This window comes from Hyposmocoma kahamanoa, unplaced genomic scaffold (assembly GCF_003589595.1).
Source record: "Hyposmocoma kahamanoa isolate Upper Pololo Valley unplaced genomic scaffold, ASM358959v1 79416, whole genome shotgun sequence".
In the NCBI taxonomy this organism is placed as follows: domain Eukaryota; kingdom Metazoa; phylum Arthropoda; class Insecta; order Lepidoptera; family Cosmopterigidae; genus Hyposmocoma; species Hyposmocoma kahamanoa.
In genome coordinates, this window is record NW_020654020.1 from 1 (window position 1) to 18,516 (window position 18,516).

The 18,516-nt window shown below is 37.0% G+C and overlaps 3 protein-coding genes across 3 annotated transcripts; 2 read left to right on the forward strand and 1 right to left on the reverse strand.

Annotated features, from left to right (window-relative positions):
* Positions 1-502: 502 nt before the first annotated feature.
* On the reverse strand, positions 503-1,532 carry LOC113233714 (3-oxoacyl-[acyl-carrier-protein] reductase FabG-like). Its single transcript, XM_026468893.1, has one exon. It carries the CDS (start codon positions 1,480-1,482, stop codon positions 718-720), a length of 765 nt encoding a protein of 254 aa, XP_026324678.1. The 5' UTR covers positions 1,483-1,532; the 3' UTR covers positions 503-717.
* A 1,633-nt stretch (positions 1,533-3,165) lies between these two features.
* Positions 3,166-5,230, forward strand: LOC113233716 (tubulin alpha chain, testis-specific-like). Its single transcript, XM_026468894.1, has 4 exons — positions 3,166-3,547; positions 3,623-4,095; positions 4,187-4,543; positions 4,862-5,230. Exons 1-4 carry the CDS (start codon positions 3,328-3,330, stop codon positions 5,117-5,119), a joined length of 1,308 nt encoding a protein of 435 aa, XP_026324679.1. The 5' UTR covers positions 3,166-3,327; the 3' UTR covers positions 5,120-5,230.
* An 8,540-nt stretch (positions 5,231-13,770) lies between these two features.
* Positions 13,771-18,510, forward strand: LOC113233717 (cytochrome c oxidase assembly protein COX15 homolog; the record flags this gene model as incomplete). The annotated part of the gene is made up of 7 exons (XM_026468895.1): positions 13,771-13,796; positions 14,212-14,390; positions 14,982-15,120; positions 16,183-16,315; positions 16,548-16,734; positions 18,005-18,266; positions 18,338-18,510. Coding segments are annotated over exons 2-7 (1,065 nt in total), but the record flags the coding sequence as incomplete, so codon positions are not given.
* Between the last annotated feature and the right edge of the window lie 6 nt (positions 18,511-18,516).

An 18,516-nucleotide genomic window follows, 5' to 3' on the forward strand; every position in this document is an offset into this window, starting at 1 on the left:
AAGGTCTTAGTTCTGATTAGATATTTCTTATATAAATATAAGCAACAAGAACAAAGTTACATAATGTAGCTATTGTATTTTGACCTGTTAGCTTAGAATTGCAAGGACTAAGGTAGTAATAAACAAAACAAATGTTTAGATTTTACCAGCACTTACCAAGATGTTGTAAGCTGCACTTAAATGCTAACTCCCATACAAAATGCAGTATATCAAATTAACAAACACGGTTATTAAATTTACAATGGAAATTCTACAAGAATGAATGCACATTATAGGTTCTTAGCTACATGTATGTTCTTAGAGTTCTGTTTTTAGGACCTAAAACAATAATCTGGTACTTTAAGACTGTATTTAAATTTATATGAAGGTTAGGTGTATAATAGATACATAGGTAAAACATAGATATTAGACTAGGTTCAGTTTGTAAATGTGATAATTAATATTAGTGTAGCTAAGGTATTGATTACTATAACTTATTTAAATAAAACACAGAAAATTACTTTGGTTTTTGTATTTCGTAGTTATAATTCATAAAATATAAATTTCACAGGATCAAAAATGTAAACTTATTTAAGTATAGGTAACAAAACATAAATGCCAATTCAGTTTAGAAAAATAAAAGCTTCAAAAGCTACAAATTATGCTTATAAACTAGGAAACAAACAAAATAAGGCACTCGTGTTGATATTGGCACTGAATGCAATTGCGGTGAAAGTTTCATCGGGGGCACATGGCATGGCGACCTCCATCCACAGGCAGACTCACACCGGTGATATTGGTGGCCAGGTCACTAGCGAGGAATGCTATAGCAGCTGCCACTTCTTCAGGCTTCCCTGGCCTGCCCAAAGCATGCGTCTCCCTACTCCTCTCCAGGAACGCAGCATATTGCTCATCACTCAAACCACCGCGTTTCTGCAGCTCTGTGAGAATAACACCCGGATTCACGCAATTTACTCTCACGCCTTTCGGTGCTAGTTCCAGAGCTACACATCGAGTGAACTGATCAACAGCCGCCTTAGACACATTATAAGCCAGAACTCCAGGGAAGGAACGTATTCCATTCACGCTGGACACGTTTACTATGTTCCCTTTAGTCTTGAGCAGGTGCGGCACTGCAAGCATCGTCAGATAATAAATAGAACGCACATTTGTATTCATAAGTTTGTCGTATTGCGCTAGAGACGTGTTCTCGATGGTGCCGGTCTCGATAATACCCGCATTGTTCACAAGCACATCCAGCTGCCCGTAGTGATTTACAGTTTGCTTTACGATGCTTTCAATGTCACTTTCTTTGGTTAAATCTGCGGGGACAACAAAAGTAGCAGCAGCTTTATCACAATTCTGACTGACCTTCAGTAAGTTCTCGACGTTTCTACCGGTGAGGGACAGCTTCGCCCCGAGTCTCGATAAGAAAACCGCAGTTGCAGCCCCGATACCGGAACTCGCACCGGTTACTATCACAACTTTACCCGCGAAATTCATTTTTAATGTTCTTTATAAATGAAAATATGGTTCCAGATGTCGGGCGTGAAAGCACTGCTAATATCTCATCGAAATAAAAATACAATTCTTCTTCTTTTAAATGTTATGGCCCCATCGAAATAATCAATGATTTTGCCAATGTCAAGTAAAAATAACTATGTACGGTAGTTTAGTATTATTATAAAAATTATACAAAAAAAATGGCGATTTTGCCAATGTCCTGTAATATTTTTTTATAAGATTACATACGCAAATAATCGAAAACCTAAGTAACTTGTTTACTTTTCCAAGTCAATTGTCAAATGGCAACGTGATGTCAACTCACTCACTGTCACATTGACAATTTCTTTTTTAATAAGTTTTCTCCATGTGTATTCGCTCTGGGTATTTTGGAGGGAAAAGTGTCGTTTTTATTTTGACTTTCAATTATTTAGCGAAATCTAGTTTAAAGTGGAATAGGATAGTGCTATTGTGCCTTAATCGTTGATTAAAACGCGAAATTATACGAATCTCGAACTTCAATATCCGTATCGGCCCGTTTTAAGGAATCCCGAGTCAATCCAAGCACGCCGCCACAAATTGCCTATCCTCTTTATCCTGATGGCTTTACCAAAGTCTTTATAAATTAAAAAAAAATCACCCTTTTATTTAGGTAGGCAAATCTTATACGATGGAAAAAAAAAGACTATAGTCGTAAGAGGCAAATGGTTGTGCCACGCAAACCAAAAAGTTTAAAGAAAAAGAAATTGTTTGCAGTTTGAAATTAACGTAATAGATATTAAAAAAACCACCGATATGCGCGTCGGCCCTACACCCTTATTAAGGTACCGTATGTATGTATACCCATTAAGTAATTCGGCTAAATCACATTCTGTTTCAACTTGGTTTAATATCTTATATTATAATACCTACATAGGATGTAAGATTTATAAATAATGATATATTCCAATCATTTCCCATACAGTCCCGCTAATAATATCCTTCTTCATTTCAGTTGTTCATAATCAGTTTCACATCGAAAAGCGACAACATGGGCCTTAAACACATTATTCTAGGTATTTACTTGGAGGGTACTGTACTGTCTATGTTAAAGTGCTGCACATACTTATTGAATAGATTGATGAACATTACGCTCGAAAAAGGGTTTGACTTCTTTTGAGCTTTCATCCTCCTCCTAAAGTAGTGAACACTTTCAAATGTTAAAAATGTTCACAACTGTTTTCATTTCAGATTCAGTTATATTTTCCATTGAAAGTAACTAAGAAGCACCTACATACGAGTGATGTCTTAAACCACTTTTGACCGCAAATAATAATACAATACAGCATATAAGTTCTATATACTATATTTTATAATACGATAATGTTGTAGTTCGCATTGTGGAAGATCTATCGTAGGATAGTGGACCTATAGTTGTCTTAAAAACAAAACAAATTTTTGTGAGCGTCTCCTCATATCGTTATTTTCAGATTTTTTCCATGTAATAGTTTGATTCCATCATTGACTGTATCTTAATCGTTTCATCATGTTTATGTGTACATACAATTAGGATTCGTAATATACATTTCGTAATACACATACAATTCGTAACATCGGAACCCTAAAAATCAATAATAATTATTATTATTTATGCAAAGACTACATAGATATCGTTGTATACACGGTAACTGTCAATTAATGTCAAAAGTGTTCACAATAATCAGTCCGATCAAAGTGGACACAAAAATATCCGATAGTAAACATGGACTAGAAAACATCAACAATATAATTAACGATAAAATGTAAACACAAGATTTTTTAATTCAAGTTTTAATCAAAATTATCAGTGCTAACTATCATGTGAGAATGACTGTGAAAGAAATTATTCACATTCATATTGGTCAAGCTGGAGTTCAAGTAGCGAATGCATGTTGGGAGCTTTATTGTCTGGAGCATGGAATCAGACCCGATGGTATATCGGCTTTTCAAAACAATGACGCAGGTTGCGGTACATTCTTTAACGAAACTGGAGCAGGGAAATATGTACCAAGATGCGTAATAGTTGATTTAGAACCGACACCTATAGGTAATGGAATGACAATGCTATCTTAGTTTTACCTCATTAGTGCTTAATTACATAATAATAATTATATCTCAACAGACGAAATAAGAACTGGTGCATATCGAGACCTGTTTCATCCACATTCTTTATTAACGGGTAAAGAAGACGCTGCAAGTAATTTTGCTCGCGGATATTTTGGCGTGGGTCGAGAAATGATAGACGTAGCTCTCAATAGAGTTCGTATAGTGAGCGAAGACTGTTCCCAGTTACAAGGGTTTATTATTGTCCGATCATTCGGTGGAGGTACTGGTTCAGGGTTCACACCGCTCGTGCTCGAAGGTTTGAAAAAAGATTACGGAAAGCTATCCAAAATAGAATATGCCGTTTATCCCGCTCCAAAAATATCGCCGATCATTGTGGAACCATATAACGCAGTATTCACTTCCCATGCGTGTATGGATATAACAGACGTTGCTTTTATTTTTGACAACGAAGCACTCTATGATATTTTGGCCAGAGACTTAGATGTACCAAGACCTACTTATACCAACTTGAATAGACTTGTTGCACAAGTTAGTACAAACAACATTAAATGTGTGTAAAAGATGATGAGGCATTATGTTCGTTAAATGTTACAATGTTTTAAATCATATTTTATTTTAGGTAATCGCTTGTATGACAGCATCCATGAGATTTCCCGGTTCCCTAAATATGGATTTGGTAGATTTTCGAACTAATCTGGTACCTTTTCCAAGGATCCACTTTCCATTGATTACATTTGCACCATTTGTTTCTGCCGCAAAAGCGTATCATCAAACATTATCGACCAGTCAACTAATGGTTTCTTGCTTCGAACCATCCAACCAGATGGTTAAATGTGATCCCAGAGGTGGACATTATATGTCATGTTGTGTGCTGTTTAGAGGAGATGTGAGCCCTAATGACATTAACTCTTCAATCGACCAAATTAAAAGTATGAGAGGCATAAAATTCGTGTCTTGGTCTCCAACTGGGTTCAAGGTAATCTTTCAATCACATTTTCCTATTTGGTCCTATCATGTAATAGCTAACAAGCTTGGTTTTGACCCTGTCACAATGGCGCTAATACAGCTATAATACTGTACGAACCCAAATAAAAAATGTTCACACTTAAGTGGTTCTTATTCCAGCTTAGCATCAATATCACTTGAAACAACAATAATTGTTTAACACTAACAAAATGAAACTCACCGGTTAGTTTCATTTTAGAAATCAAACTTGTTAGAACTTTCCCTCTTAATACGGTTTATAATATCTTACTTATCTTTTCATTTTCATCGTTTTTAATACAATTATTAGATTGGTATAAATGAACAACCACCAGTTACGGTCCCTGGAGGAGATTTAGCGGCCTTGCAAAGAGCGTGCGTAATGGTTTCAAACACATCAGCTATAAGAATAGCTTGGGAACGTCTTTGTAAGAAGTTCTCGCTGTTATATTCCAAGAGAGCTTTCGTCCACCATTATGTCGGCGAAGGATTAGAAGAAGGTGAATTTAAACATGCACTTCACAACATTAAAGCGCTGTCAAACGATTATAAAGAAATGGAGGGATAAATAATTTCAAGTACCGTAGCTTTGAGTTTGTTTAAATGTCTATTTCGTGTCCCGTGTTTATTTTGAAGTTCTTTGTTGAAACGACGAAATTTATGAAGTAACGAAATATAAGATTTCTTGTAACAGGTTGTTATTTATTTCAAATGTAATGCACAAAGTAAACCCTTGGTTAATGGCACTCCGATTTACCCACACCTTGGGTATACCTATCTAAAACGGCCCACTCACTACAACGTGGCAGTCTGCCGCGCAGGCAGGAGACTGCTCACACACTATCCTGCAAATGGCCCACGTATGGAGTCTCCCAGGACGCATTGCAGGATTGCGGGATGGATTGCACCCTGCGACTACTTTTATAATCCTGCATGCGAATGATGCGGATGGCAAGGCGGACTGTAATGCAGGATAATGAATTCCCCCTTTATGTAAATTCGTGTTCAAGAGGCTGTGAATTTTGTGGCCACGGAAGAAAGAAAAGAATGGAAATGGCATAAAGCAACTTTTGTATCAAAACCGATGTCGCCACACGCACATATTCGAAAACGTAATCTAACATTAGTACTAAGACAACATAATTTTGATTGGTTATAAATTATTAAAATCAAAATAGACAATAATAAAAAACTTTTGGTAACAAAAATTTTAACTTATTTGGATCTAATAAGGTTTTATAATAAAACCTTATTAGATCCAAATAGTAGAATCCTATGAACATTTACAAACTTCTTGGAACAAAAGCAAAAATCTACAGATAGGGATGTGACATTTAATTGATATCGACATTATGTTTCATAATTAGTGGAATATTGAACTAGGCATTGCTATAAACTTGCTATAATTAGGACTAACCACGGAGTATATGGAAACAGCATTTAAAGCAATATCTTCGAGAACTAGCGTAGCTGACTTTTACACGCACACATTTGTTACCAAATACGCATTTACTACACGCAAATATTAATTGATATTAGCTACGCACGCAGGCGAGTGCGTATACGTAGCTACATGCTACAATCACAGTATTAATGATTTATTATACTGTCATCGTACTTTGATTAACCTACTAGATTTCAAGTCAATCAGATCATTGGAAGGGATGAAATATTAAAACACAGTCATCATAAAAATCTTCATTCTCCCTGAAATACGATATATTTGTTCAACAATTACCTCTTTCTGAACTGACTGAAGATGACTAGCCCTAAAGCATCGATGAGCTTGTGTAGAAAATGAAGATACTTATTTACGAAGGCGAAGAAGCGAATCATTTGTTTCATAAAAACTTGACGAAAAATAACTGACAATGCTTCAGAAATGTTTTTACAATTAGATGTGGTCTATAATTTGTGAATGCGACTCTGAGTTTCATGTCATATATTACCTGATAAACCAAATGATTTATTTCTTAATGAATTTTTCGGTTGTCATGAAATGCCTATAGCAAATGGTGCTACATTTAGTAGGTACCCAGCTTTTACTATCAGCCCATTTCTCCTTTAAAAAGGATCCGGCGGAAAACTAAAAAAATCAATACAAAAACTGCAAATGTAAATCACACCTGTGATTTACATTTGCTGATTTACATGATGAAGGTGACATACAATAAGCAAGTAGGGAGATAGGAATCATGTAGATAAGGGAAAGAAAATCTCCAATCTCATAAAGTCTTCATTTGATACTCCACGAACTTACGTGCATTGTAAAATTATCGACATTGTACCTCTTCTATCTATATTTCCTTTTTTTCCATTAATATATCGTTTTTACTTAAACTGAAAATTTAAATAAACTATTGCAAGTGTTGGGAGCAATCATTTAAGTAATCAAAATTATTAGCTTTTAAATACCTATAAACAATTTATGTTTACACATTGGCACCGCAATAATAAAAAAAAAGTTGAACTAAACCAAAACCAGGTTTCTAGATACAGAGTTTCTACATATCGATAATTTGATTACAACATGCGGACCCAGTACCAAGTGTACTACGACACTAATGCAAGCAATTCATTGAGCTTCATTCAAATTGTTCTTTTGATGCAGGATAATTAATGCCTTTTAGCGGCCTGCTGCCCGCAAGGCTGCACAGGAGTGTCCATAGCCACCGAAATAAGTTATCGACCTTTATAATAGTTTCGTGGGTCGTAAGTAGTTATACAATCGTAAAATGTTCAAAAATCGTAAAAATTATAGTACAGGTCCAACCTAGTTTAGGCACCAGTCTTCCACCTCACAATTTTCACTGTATGATGTTCTTTACGATAAATACCCTGTAATTTGTATTGTTAAGGTGGAAAGAACAATAAATAAATTATTATTATTATTATATTAAAACATAAATTAATTAAATGTGCGTAATTAAATCAAGTTTAGTTGCATTCTCTGTTTCTAAATTGTGTTTGTGAGTTCAGCATTAATATACATATTTTACCTTTACTCTTTTAATTAATTAATAAATGTAAATGTAATAAATACATGGCGGAGAAAAGTCGATGTCATTATCTAAGCCAAAATAATAAAAAAAGGCAATGTCAACATCAAAAAAGTCAAAATTTTTTTCTAGGGATGGGCAAGTCAAATATGTATCGATATATGTCTAATCGAGAAAAATATTTGATATTTTACCTTAGCCAGTAGTTACCTAAAAATATTTCACATAAGTTAATTTCAGACCAAAACCACAAATCAGAAGACCATACCAAATACTATTATATATAATTTCTCGCGATTCGCGCGAGAGCGACATAAAGCGCGAGATACTAATATTCTCGCACCGAGATCTCACGCTTTATGTCGATCTCGCGCAAGTTGCGCCCTGTCGTGCTAGCCCTACCGATCGGGTAGTCTCGAAATCAGATGGGTTTCTAAGCGAAAACATGAACCTGATTCTTACTATATCTTTCTAATTTGTGCCGATCGGGTAGTCTCGAAATCAGATGGGTTTCTGAGCGAAAAGACGAACCTGACTCCTACTACATCTTTCTAATTTGTGAGTTAAATCATAATAAATCAATAGTACCGATTAGAAATGTCAAAAGTTTCTGATCGGCCAGTTGTGAATAGCAATTATGCGCCTCGACTCGAAAAAGATATAGTTTCCGATCGGGAGAGGCAATCAAAATCAAGCTGCTGGTCTTTTATCTGTGACATGACCATAAAGTTCTTGCCAATTAAACGAACTTTATTATGAGCACCATAAGAGTAAAATTTTCGTATGAAGTGGAAATATAGTTTTAGCGACAACTAACCACTTTTTAGCGACATTGGCGCTAGTCTAGTTGGCAACACTGCACTTGGACACTAAAATATATTATATAATTATATAATTGTGTCAGGAATTATTTGATAATTGGTCTACACGTTCTTCGTTATAAATTCGTTAAGCCCCGCGGTGAATAATAACGACAAAATAGTTACATTTAGAAGCAATGGGTTTGTAAGTGCACTCTCAAAACCGGCGATCTGTCAAACTTTTTGCCCGCCGAAAAACTGATACTTACAACTCCTTTCGGTGTTACCCGCTCTAAATAATAACTACAATCGTTGATTTAGCGAATATAAGGGTCGTATTCCAGAACTCTACTCAATGCTCAAGTCAGGATATGAGTATGATTTCAAGCACTGGAAATACGACCCTAATGGCAGGGACTTGAGTACAGTGCGCAATTGGAAGGGTTTTGGCTTGGTAATAAAATAGATGGAAACACGTGTATTAGGTATATTCAGTTAACAAACGCAGAGAGCACATATAGACATGAGCTGTCAAACATAATGGAGGGAATTCTATTGCAGCGTTCAATACCCCTCCCCAATAGAATAACCTCTACTATCCCAATCCTTATCAAAAGAACAGCACACAGCTTAATACAAAAAGAAATTATATATATAGAACACTTGTCTACTTAACAGTGAAACTTTCTTATAATCAAACATCTTTATAGCCCAAAAATTAACGATAACTCAAATACATAGCACTTACTGCACTTTAAATAATAATGTGTCTCTAAATTTAGTGAACTGCTGCTTCCCCAATGGTTTGGTAAACAAGTCTCCCAGTTGTTCACTAGTGCTCACATACTTTAACCTAATTATACCCATTTCAATTTTTTCTTTAATAAAATGATGTCTGATATTAATATGTTTTAACTTCCTATTATTCTCAGGATACAAAGCAATCTGCATGGCTGACTGATTGTCTTCATATAAAGTTACAGCGTCTAATTTTATTTGTATGTTAAAGTCTGAAATTAACTTTCTCAACCAACAAGCCTCAGTAACAGCCAAGCTTAATGCCATATATTCCGATTCTGTGGATGATATTGCCACAGATTGTTGTTTCTTTGAGCCCCACAAGATAGGGCAACCAAAAACTCTAAAACAATAACCTGAAGTGGATTTTCGATCCATCAAATCACCTCCCCAGTCTGCATCGACAAAACCCTCTATATAATCAGTGGCAACATCACACTTATATACTAAACAATAATCAATAGTACCTTTAACATATCTTAAGACATTCAATAACATTTTATATAATAGTGCGGAAGCACAGTGTTGGTACCTGCTCAGTAAACATACACTAGCACATAGATCAGGCCTTGTTCCTGAAACTGCATACATAAGACTTCCTACTAGTCTCCTGCATTTAGACTCTATTTCTGCACTTTCAGATTTTTCTCTATTCAACAATTCAAAATCAAAATTCTTATCAAGTGGTGTACCAGCTGGTTTACAATTAGTCATTCCAAATTTATTTAACACATTCTTTAGATATGTAGTTTGATTAATTACAGTCCTTCCTTTGTTCAAATTTTGTTGTATATTTATACCAAGGTATTCTGATACAAGGCCTAAATCCTTCATCTCAAAGTTGTTAGTTAATACATGTTTTATATGCTCAACGTCTGTCTCTTCAGTACCAAACAACAGGATGTCATCAACATACAGTAACAAATACAATTTACTGCCAGCGTCACACTTTGAGTAAAGACACAAATCATTATCTGACTGAATAAATCCATTGCTTTTAACAACACTATCGAATTTTTCATTCCAGTATTTAGGGGATTTCTTCAAACCGTAAATGGATTTATTCAGTTTGCACACAACATTTGGATCATCAACAGGAAAGTATTTTGGTAATTTCATGTAAACGTCCTCCTTTATGTCACCATTAAGAAACGCACTACACACATCCATTTGATATAAAGGTAAGTTCAATTTGTTTGCCACTGCTATAAAACATTTAAGTGTAGGTAAATTAGCCACTGGTGCATAAAGATCATTCCAATCACAATCTGTTTCTTGTTCAAAGCCTCGAGCCACTAGTCTACATTTAAACTTTACATTTCCTGTTTTATCTATTTTCTTTTTGAATACTAGTTTACTACTTATTGCTTTCTTGCCAGGAGGCAATTTAGTTTTTGTCCAGGTGTTGTTCTTGTTAAGTGCTTCGAACTCTGTTTGTATGGCTTCCTTCCATCTTTCTGATTCTGAACTTTCTATAGCCTCCATAAAGTTTGTTGGTTCTGAATCCACATTCATAGTCAAACCAAGGTCATAATCCTTTGCCCAAAATGGCTGACGCAAAATTCTCTTTTCTCTCTCTATTTCAACAATTGCCTCTTCCTCATTATATTCTTCTATAGATTCAGTTTCTTCATCAACAACAGCATCCTCAAATCTTTCTTCCATGTCTTTGTTAAGTATCTCATCTTCTATATTCTCCCCATTACCATCTTGTACAATTTCTTCATTTTCATTGTTTTCTTCCACTACTTGATTAAACTTTTTATTTCCTGATATAGTTATTGGTGCTCCTTCATTTCCTAATATATTATTCACTTCATCTTTATTTCCAGATTCATCTGTCCCTTTTTCTTCAAATTGTATGTCCTGTTTACTATGGTCTCGTCCAGTAAATATCACATCTCTTTTAATCACAACATCTCTTTTATTTGTCATATAAATTCTATAACCTTTTGTGGTCTCTCCATATCCCATGAATAACCCTTTTTCTCCTTTCGGATCCCATTTCCTTCTAAGTTGCTTTGGAACATGCACATACACTTCAGTACCAAATTCTTTTATTTGTGTTGCATCATATTCTTGTCCCATCCACAATTCATATGGAGTTTTACTAGGTACAGAACTTTTTCCTGTCCGATTAATAGTGAAGACAGCTGTATTGACAGCCTCAGCCCAAAACGGTTTTGGCAAAGACTTAGCTTGCAACATGGTACGAGCTGCCTCAGTAATCGTTCTCATTTCTCTTTCAATCTTTCCATTCTGTTCTGGAGTATAGCTTACCGTTGTTTCATGTCTTATTCCATTTTCTTCCAAGAGGTGTCTCAATTTTAAGAATTCTGTTCCTTGGTCAGTTCTTAGTATCTTTATATCCTCACCCATCTCTTTCTTAGAGAATACTAAGAAATGTTTCATTTTCATATATACCTCTGTCTTTTCTTTCAAAAAATATACAGTTCTATAGTGTGAATAATCATCCTTTAATAAAAGATAATATCTGGCTCCTCCTAAGGATCTTTCTTCCATTGGACCACAAAGATCTGCATGAATTATCTCACCCGGCTTAGTTGTTTTTCTTTCACTTCTGCCAAAGGGCAATTTGTGTTGTTTACCCTCCAGGCAACTGGTACAGACAACATTTCCGGTATCTTCAAAATCAATATTCTGTTTATTTAAAATTTTTCTCACATAATCAAAATTCTGGTGAGCCAGCCTGCAGTGCCACTCTACTAGTGTCATTCTAGACTTACCAACATATGCTCTTGATATATTTCTAAACACCATACAATACATGTTGTTTCTCGCTGTTGCCATGGCCACAACACTACCACTGTTGTTGAAAATTTTAAAGTCACTGCCTGTTGACATTAAGCAGTAGTCTCTGTTTATTACTTGTGACACTGAGAAGAGATTTACTTTGATATTTGGCACATATAGTACATTATTTAGGGTTGTGTCTATCCATTTATCACCATTAAATGCTTCACATCTTATTTGTCCACAACCTTCGGCCTCAATTACAGTTCCATCTCCAATTACAATTCGTTTTGGCTCCTTCAGCTCAAAATATTTCACAAAAACACTCTTATCACCCGTCATGTGCTCCGTAGCTCCGCTGTCCATTATCCAGTCACTTGTACTCTTGGCATTAAACATAGCAGAAGCTGACATTATAAATGCATTTTTACCATAATTATCCTTTTGAATCCTGAATTTACAGTCACGAATTGCGTGTCCTTGTTTCTTGCAATAGTGACATATCATACTGACGGTTCTGTCTTGATCACGTTCCCTTCCAAATTTTTCATGCTGACCAGTAACACTGTTTTTGTAGCATCGATTTGCTTTGTGACCAATTTTTCCACATCTGAAACATTTTATCTTCCCTGACCTTGCTGCCAGTGCTGTACTATTGTTATTAACCTCTCCTTCTTTTAGTCTTTCTTCCTCCATTAGAAGCCTCGCCGTTAAGTCATTTATATTTTGCTTACTTTCTTCTACAGAATCCCATGCACTTCGAAAATGTTGAAAGCCTTCTGGCAGTGTCATTAAGATTTTTGTCATGAGGGCACTTTCTTCGACTTTCTGTCCCCTCTCTGAGAGTTTACTAGCCAAATCTTGCAAAGCAGTTATATGCTCACTAATGTTTTCTGATTCATAGGTATACGCGAAAAATTTTTGCTGTAGATAATGCAAGCTACATGACGACCTGAGCTCATACACACTCAGTAGTTTACTCCAGATCTCCAACGCAGTATTACAGTTCATAACCAGCTTCATGACCCGCTCGGATAACCTTGATACGATGACTGACTGCGCTTTTGCATCGCACATTTTCCATTTCTGTATTGCTTCATCCCCTTGAACAGGTATTTGATTTGTTCCTTCCACGATTTCCCACAAACCCAAGCCATTCAAAATCACTCTAACCTGGAACCTCCATACACTCCAGTTTTCGACCCCTTCCAACTTGATTCCGACATGAACAGTTGGTACTTCCATTTCTGCAGGTCTAGAGCACTGGGCCCATAACCAGTGCGCAATTGGAAGGGTTTTGGCTTGGTAATAAAATAGATGGAAACACGTGTATTAGGTATATTCAGTTAACAAACGCAGAGAGCACATATAGACATGAGCTGTCAAACATAATGGAGGGAATTCTATTGCTGCGTTCAATAAGTACGAGTACCCTAAGGGTCGTATTCTAGAACTCTATTCAATGCTCAAGTCAGGATTGCAATGGCAACACTCAAATCAACTATTTTAACGCGCCGGTATATATTTCAAATGAATGGACGTCCAATATAATATTATCGATTATTTCCTAGTGATAAATATATCGATATTTTTTACCCAAGCCTACTATTATCATAAATTATCATTTTCTTTCTTCAGGTTTCACTCACTGATTGTGACGACTGGTTTACTGGTTTCAGTTTCAGGTCCGGGTGCTTCCCTTCCTTCCGACTGGCAACCTCAATATCAAATTCGCTTATTCTGATAACCTAAAATTGAATTGATTTGTGTTGTAAGTTCCTATAGTAGTTTTACCGTATACTAAACATATTATATTCAATAAATAAAACAAAATTCCTTGCTAGCATTGTTTTGTGAATTTAGGACCATACTTTTACATTTATATCATTAATAGGTATGAAATATATCTCTGATTATTCATTTTTACTACTTATAATGCAAATTGATATTTACAATTTATAAAAAATGATAGAGCTCCTCCGGTTCTATCAATAAATTAGAAAACTGATTTTAATAAAGGTTTTTATTAAATTATATATAACGTGAATAAAACACAACTTGACATGAAGAGAGTTCTACGAGGTGAGAAAAGTAAATTTAAATTTGAAAAAGAATAACTCTCAATGTCACACCAGCCAGTATGTAAAAGATTCCACATCCATGCTCCGACATTCTCAAATGACAAAAGAGTGTGGACATTACTAGAATGAAACATCATGCACTGGACCTTTGTAAGTCAGCCACATAGGCTGCTTAGGAAGTTAGCATAGGCCATGTTTCCAACTGTCTAACCTGTTACATCTGTGCAGAGTCCACAATGTGGAGCGTAGCACAGGCGTGCCGCTGCGCACCCTTGGCGTTGAGGACTGCGCCCAACAGGCTACTAGTTACCACGAAAAGTGGCCTCACAAACACAGTGGTTCGTCAGTTAGTCACCCCGTCACAAAACTATAGTAAATATGGACTGAATAACTTTAAAGGACTTAGAGTAAGTACCATAATGATAGCATATATGCCAAATTATAGTCCCCAGTTTGTTAAGTTGATGTTTTTTTCTATATTATTTCTCAAAAGGTAATCATGAATGTGTAAATATTTACCTCCAAAAATTCTGGTAGGTGTTTAACTAATTATAAACAATTCAATACCTAGGTAGGCAGGCATAGTATTGGCTATGATTATGTATTATAAGTAGATATTTTGACCCCTCCTATGTAAAGTATCATAATATGATATATATTATGTCGAAATTGCCAAGTTTACAGGGGAGCATTTTAAAGTTCGAGAATTCACTGAAATGAGCATAACACGTGACTGTAGCATTTCTAAGTTTTATTTGGCAAAGCTCTTTACTCACATAGAGTATTATAAAATCCTAGATATCGGTTAGAAGATCTATGATGATCACTCTTTTAGTGAGTTCAAATCCTCCCCTGTAAACTTGGCAATTTCGACATATGATACTTTACATAGTAGTGGTAGATTTATGTTGTGTCCATTGATTTTAGAAGGTTACCAATTGTAAAGAAAACTTATAAAATAGTTTGAATGGAATAAACACTCATGTTATAATTTCCAGCTACAAGACGTACTAAAATCAAATGGCATAGTGATGCGGCTTTGCTCGAATACACCCAAAACAAAGGCACAGACGCCCAAGGCTGTCGGGTACTGGTTGCTAGGCTGCAGTGGCATGGTCTTCACAGCTGTAGTGCTAGGTATGGTTGCAGGGTACCTCGTGCTGCTCTACAGCATCTATTACATTGTCAGGATAGTCATCAACACAACTAATGGTAGCAAGTAGTTCCTATATCTTTACTTTTTATGCTGCCTTGCAAAAGGAAAAATAGTAATAATGTGTTTTTTACGGTTCATTTGACAAGGTTAAGTAAGTGATTTCGAGGCATGTATTAATTTAATTAATGATATGAAGGACATGGACATATTTGTAAATTCACTCCAGGAGTTATTGTTTGAGAAAGATGGATTAATAATTTTCTTGAATATAAGTTAAATGTAAAAACTAGTGAAATATTTTATTTCTAAAGGTTAGATGACTATGATATTTAGGCCCATATTAATAAATTACCTTTGAGTCCTTTATTAAGTGTGTACTGGCTAAGATGTTGCTCAGGTCTCGAAATGTATAACAATCTCTCCTGAATTAATATGTTATAAGAAAAAAAAGAAAGATGCTATATCTTGGATGGCGTACAATCTTTATAGTAAAGCTATAATTTTAATATTAGAACCTAATGTGTATTTGCGATGCCTAAACTAAGTAAATGTGTACCTGTATTTTGAACATTTTTTTGGGTACATTTCTTTATATTCTTACATCTTAAAAAGATGTTTTCTATATTTAACAATAAAACAATTTCAAGAAACAAGGTCAAGTGACAAAGATCCTGCATCAAAACTTAGAACTATCTTGAACTGTAGCCTAAGGGTTGAGGTGTTATAATAGTTGAAATAAAATCTTGAGTTGGTTATATTAATATGGGCCTTATTTATGTCTAGGTGACTGTGATAATTTATTCTAGTGCCAGAGATTTACAAATAAAGTATTTTATCTGAATACTAGTTTCATTTTGACCACCTCCATCTTCTGCCTTAACACAAATTAGAGAAGTCACTACGCTTCTCAATTTTGTGTTGTTACAAAGACTAACAAATATGTTACTTGACACAGATGAGCCGATGTAGATGCATTATAAAAATGTAATAATCATCTTGGTAGGTAATGTTTGAAGGTTATTAATAATAAGTTGCGTGCCTAGGTGGCGTGACGCGCCTGACGGAGTCCGGTCTGTCGATGGTGACGTGGCGGCTGCTGGGCGAGGCGCTGCCCACCAGCGAGGAGCAGTGGCAGCGCGAGTTCGCCAAGTACCAGCAGTACCCTGAGTATAAGTAGTATGTACTGTAGATTAGAGATCGTGCAGATGGGAAATGTTGACTTAACGGTTGGAACTATTTAATCATTCGTGCAGTCATTAGAAAATAATTACGTAGTGTTATTACTCGACGCTTCCCTGTTCATTTTCGAAGGTTTTATTTAGTTTTTGCTCATCTTTGCTGTTATTCATGAACGAGCGACTTCCCGCTGCGCCGTCTCCGGCCGTAACGGGTCGCGTGAACGTTCCAGCAAGAACATGAACATGACGCTGTCGGAGTTCAAGTGGATCTGGTGGATGGAGTTCGCGCACCGGACGTGGGGCCGCGCGATCGGCGCCTGCGTGTTCCTGCCGGCCGCCTACTTCTGGGCGCGCGGCCGCCTGGACCGGGGCCTCAAAGTGCGCGTCGGCGTCTACTGCGCGCTGGTCGCCGCGCAGGTGCAGGCAGCTTGTAGTGTGTCGTCTATGTGCGTGGCCGTGACCGGCCCCATTTGTTATGTCGGACGTAACAAGTCCACACAATGGCGAAATTTTCATTTGGCGATTAAAATATAGCTCTAAATATATAATTGTATTGATATATGTTTGCTTAGCAATGGTGCTTGGGACCGCAGTATCTCGATGCGAAGCGAGACCGGTGACGTTGCGTGATATGGTTTAGCAATACATGGTTAATATACAAGTTGCAATGTCTTAATTTAAAATTCAGAATAGGTAAGGAAATAATCTAAAATGAAATATCATAAGTAAACCAATAACATATTAACACCTTTGCTCAAAAGAAGGGCAAATTTCCCTAAATTTCTGTGCAAAGATTTTGTACTAAAATAACTTTTTTATATCAACAGAAATCTTGATTATGAAAGTTGAATACATTGTTTCCCGTTAAATGAATTTGTGACTATGGAAATGTCAAATCAAGAACAGAAAGTTTATTTTAGTCGACCTAAATGTTCTGTGACGCCAATGTAAGAATGTCAGTTTCTTTAAACTTATTTATTTGTGGGACCATTGCAATTTCGATCTAGGGTTGTTATATTTAACAATGTAAAACTGAGCCTTCTCATTTAATATAATGTCTATTTATCTAATTAATTCTAATGGAGATTTTACAAATTTTATTTATTCCTCGCTATGAGTAGGTTATTAGTTGTTGGTTAGCGATTATTTCACTTTGTAATAAATTATAAAGTATTATCCGCAACAATACCATCTCAAGTCCAACACTTTCCACGAGTCTGGGTGCGTTATTAATATTAATTAAATAACGGGTGGACCTAGAATTGAACCTTGAGGGACACCCTATACTAGCTGCAGCCCCTGATGACTACGTACTCTCTTGACCCTGTGACTCGAATACATTTGTAAAAGATCGAGGTCATAAGCACCACAATGGCCAAGTTTCCTGACTAAAATTGCGTGGTAAAGATCACAAAATATATCTGTAGTACGCGTCTTTCCATCGTACGTTTCATTAGTTTAACGTCCTCTTCGTAGTGGAATGTTCCCGAGTGAAACCAAATTGTTTATTATTAAGTCGTTACTGTAAAAATTCGCATGCAGCTGATTAAACATATTTAGTTAAATACAACTTCTTCGGTTTTTGTTAAGAATTGAAGATGCCTGATATTGTGGCAGCGGAAGGTTTAATGCTACTCGCAACCGTACGGGTAACTATAGACACGGTGTTTCAAATGTGGTATTGCAGGGTCTCATGGGCTGGTACATGGTGAAGTCGGGTCTCGAGGACCGCTTCCAAGGGCCCTCGGACGTGCCGCGCGTGTCGCAGTACCGGCTCGCCGCACATCTGTCGCTCGCCTTCATCCTGTACGCGGGTCTGCTGGGCGGAGCGCTGAGGGTGCTCCGCCCCTTCCCCGGCGCGGCCACGTACCGGAGGGTCGAGGGGCTGAAGGGCGTCACCGCCCTGGCGCACGGCGTCAAGGCCCTGGCGTTCGTCACCGCCGTGTCCGGTAAGCGTCCCGGCGGCGAGGCCGGCGGTGCCGCGGCGCCCGGCAGCAGGTGCAGCTCCGTCCGTCCGCAGGCGCGTTCGTGGCCGGCCTGGACGCGGGGCTGGTGTACAACTCGTTCCCCAAGATGGGCGAGCGCTGGGTGCCCGCGGACGTGCTGGCGCTGTCGCCGGCGCTGCGCAACTTCACGGAGAACCCCAGCACGGTGCAGCTGGACCACCGCGTGCTGGGCGCGGCCACGCTGTTCGCCGCG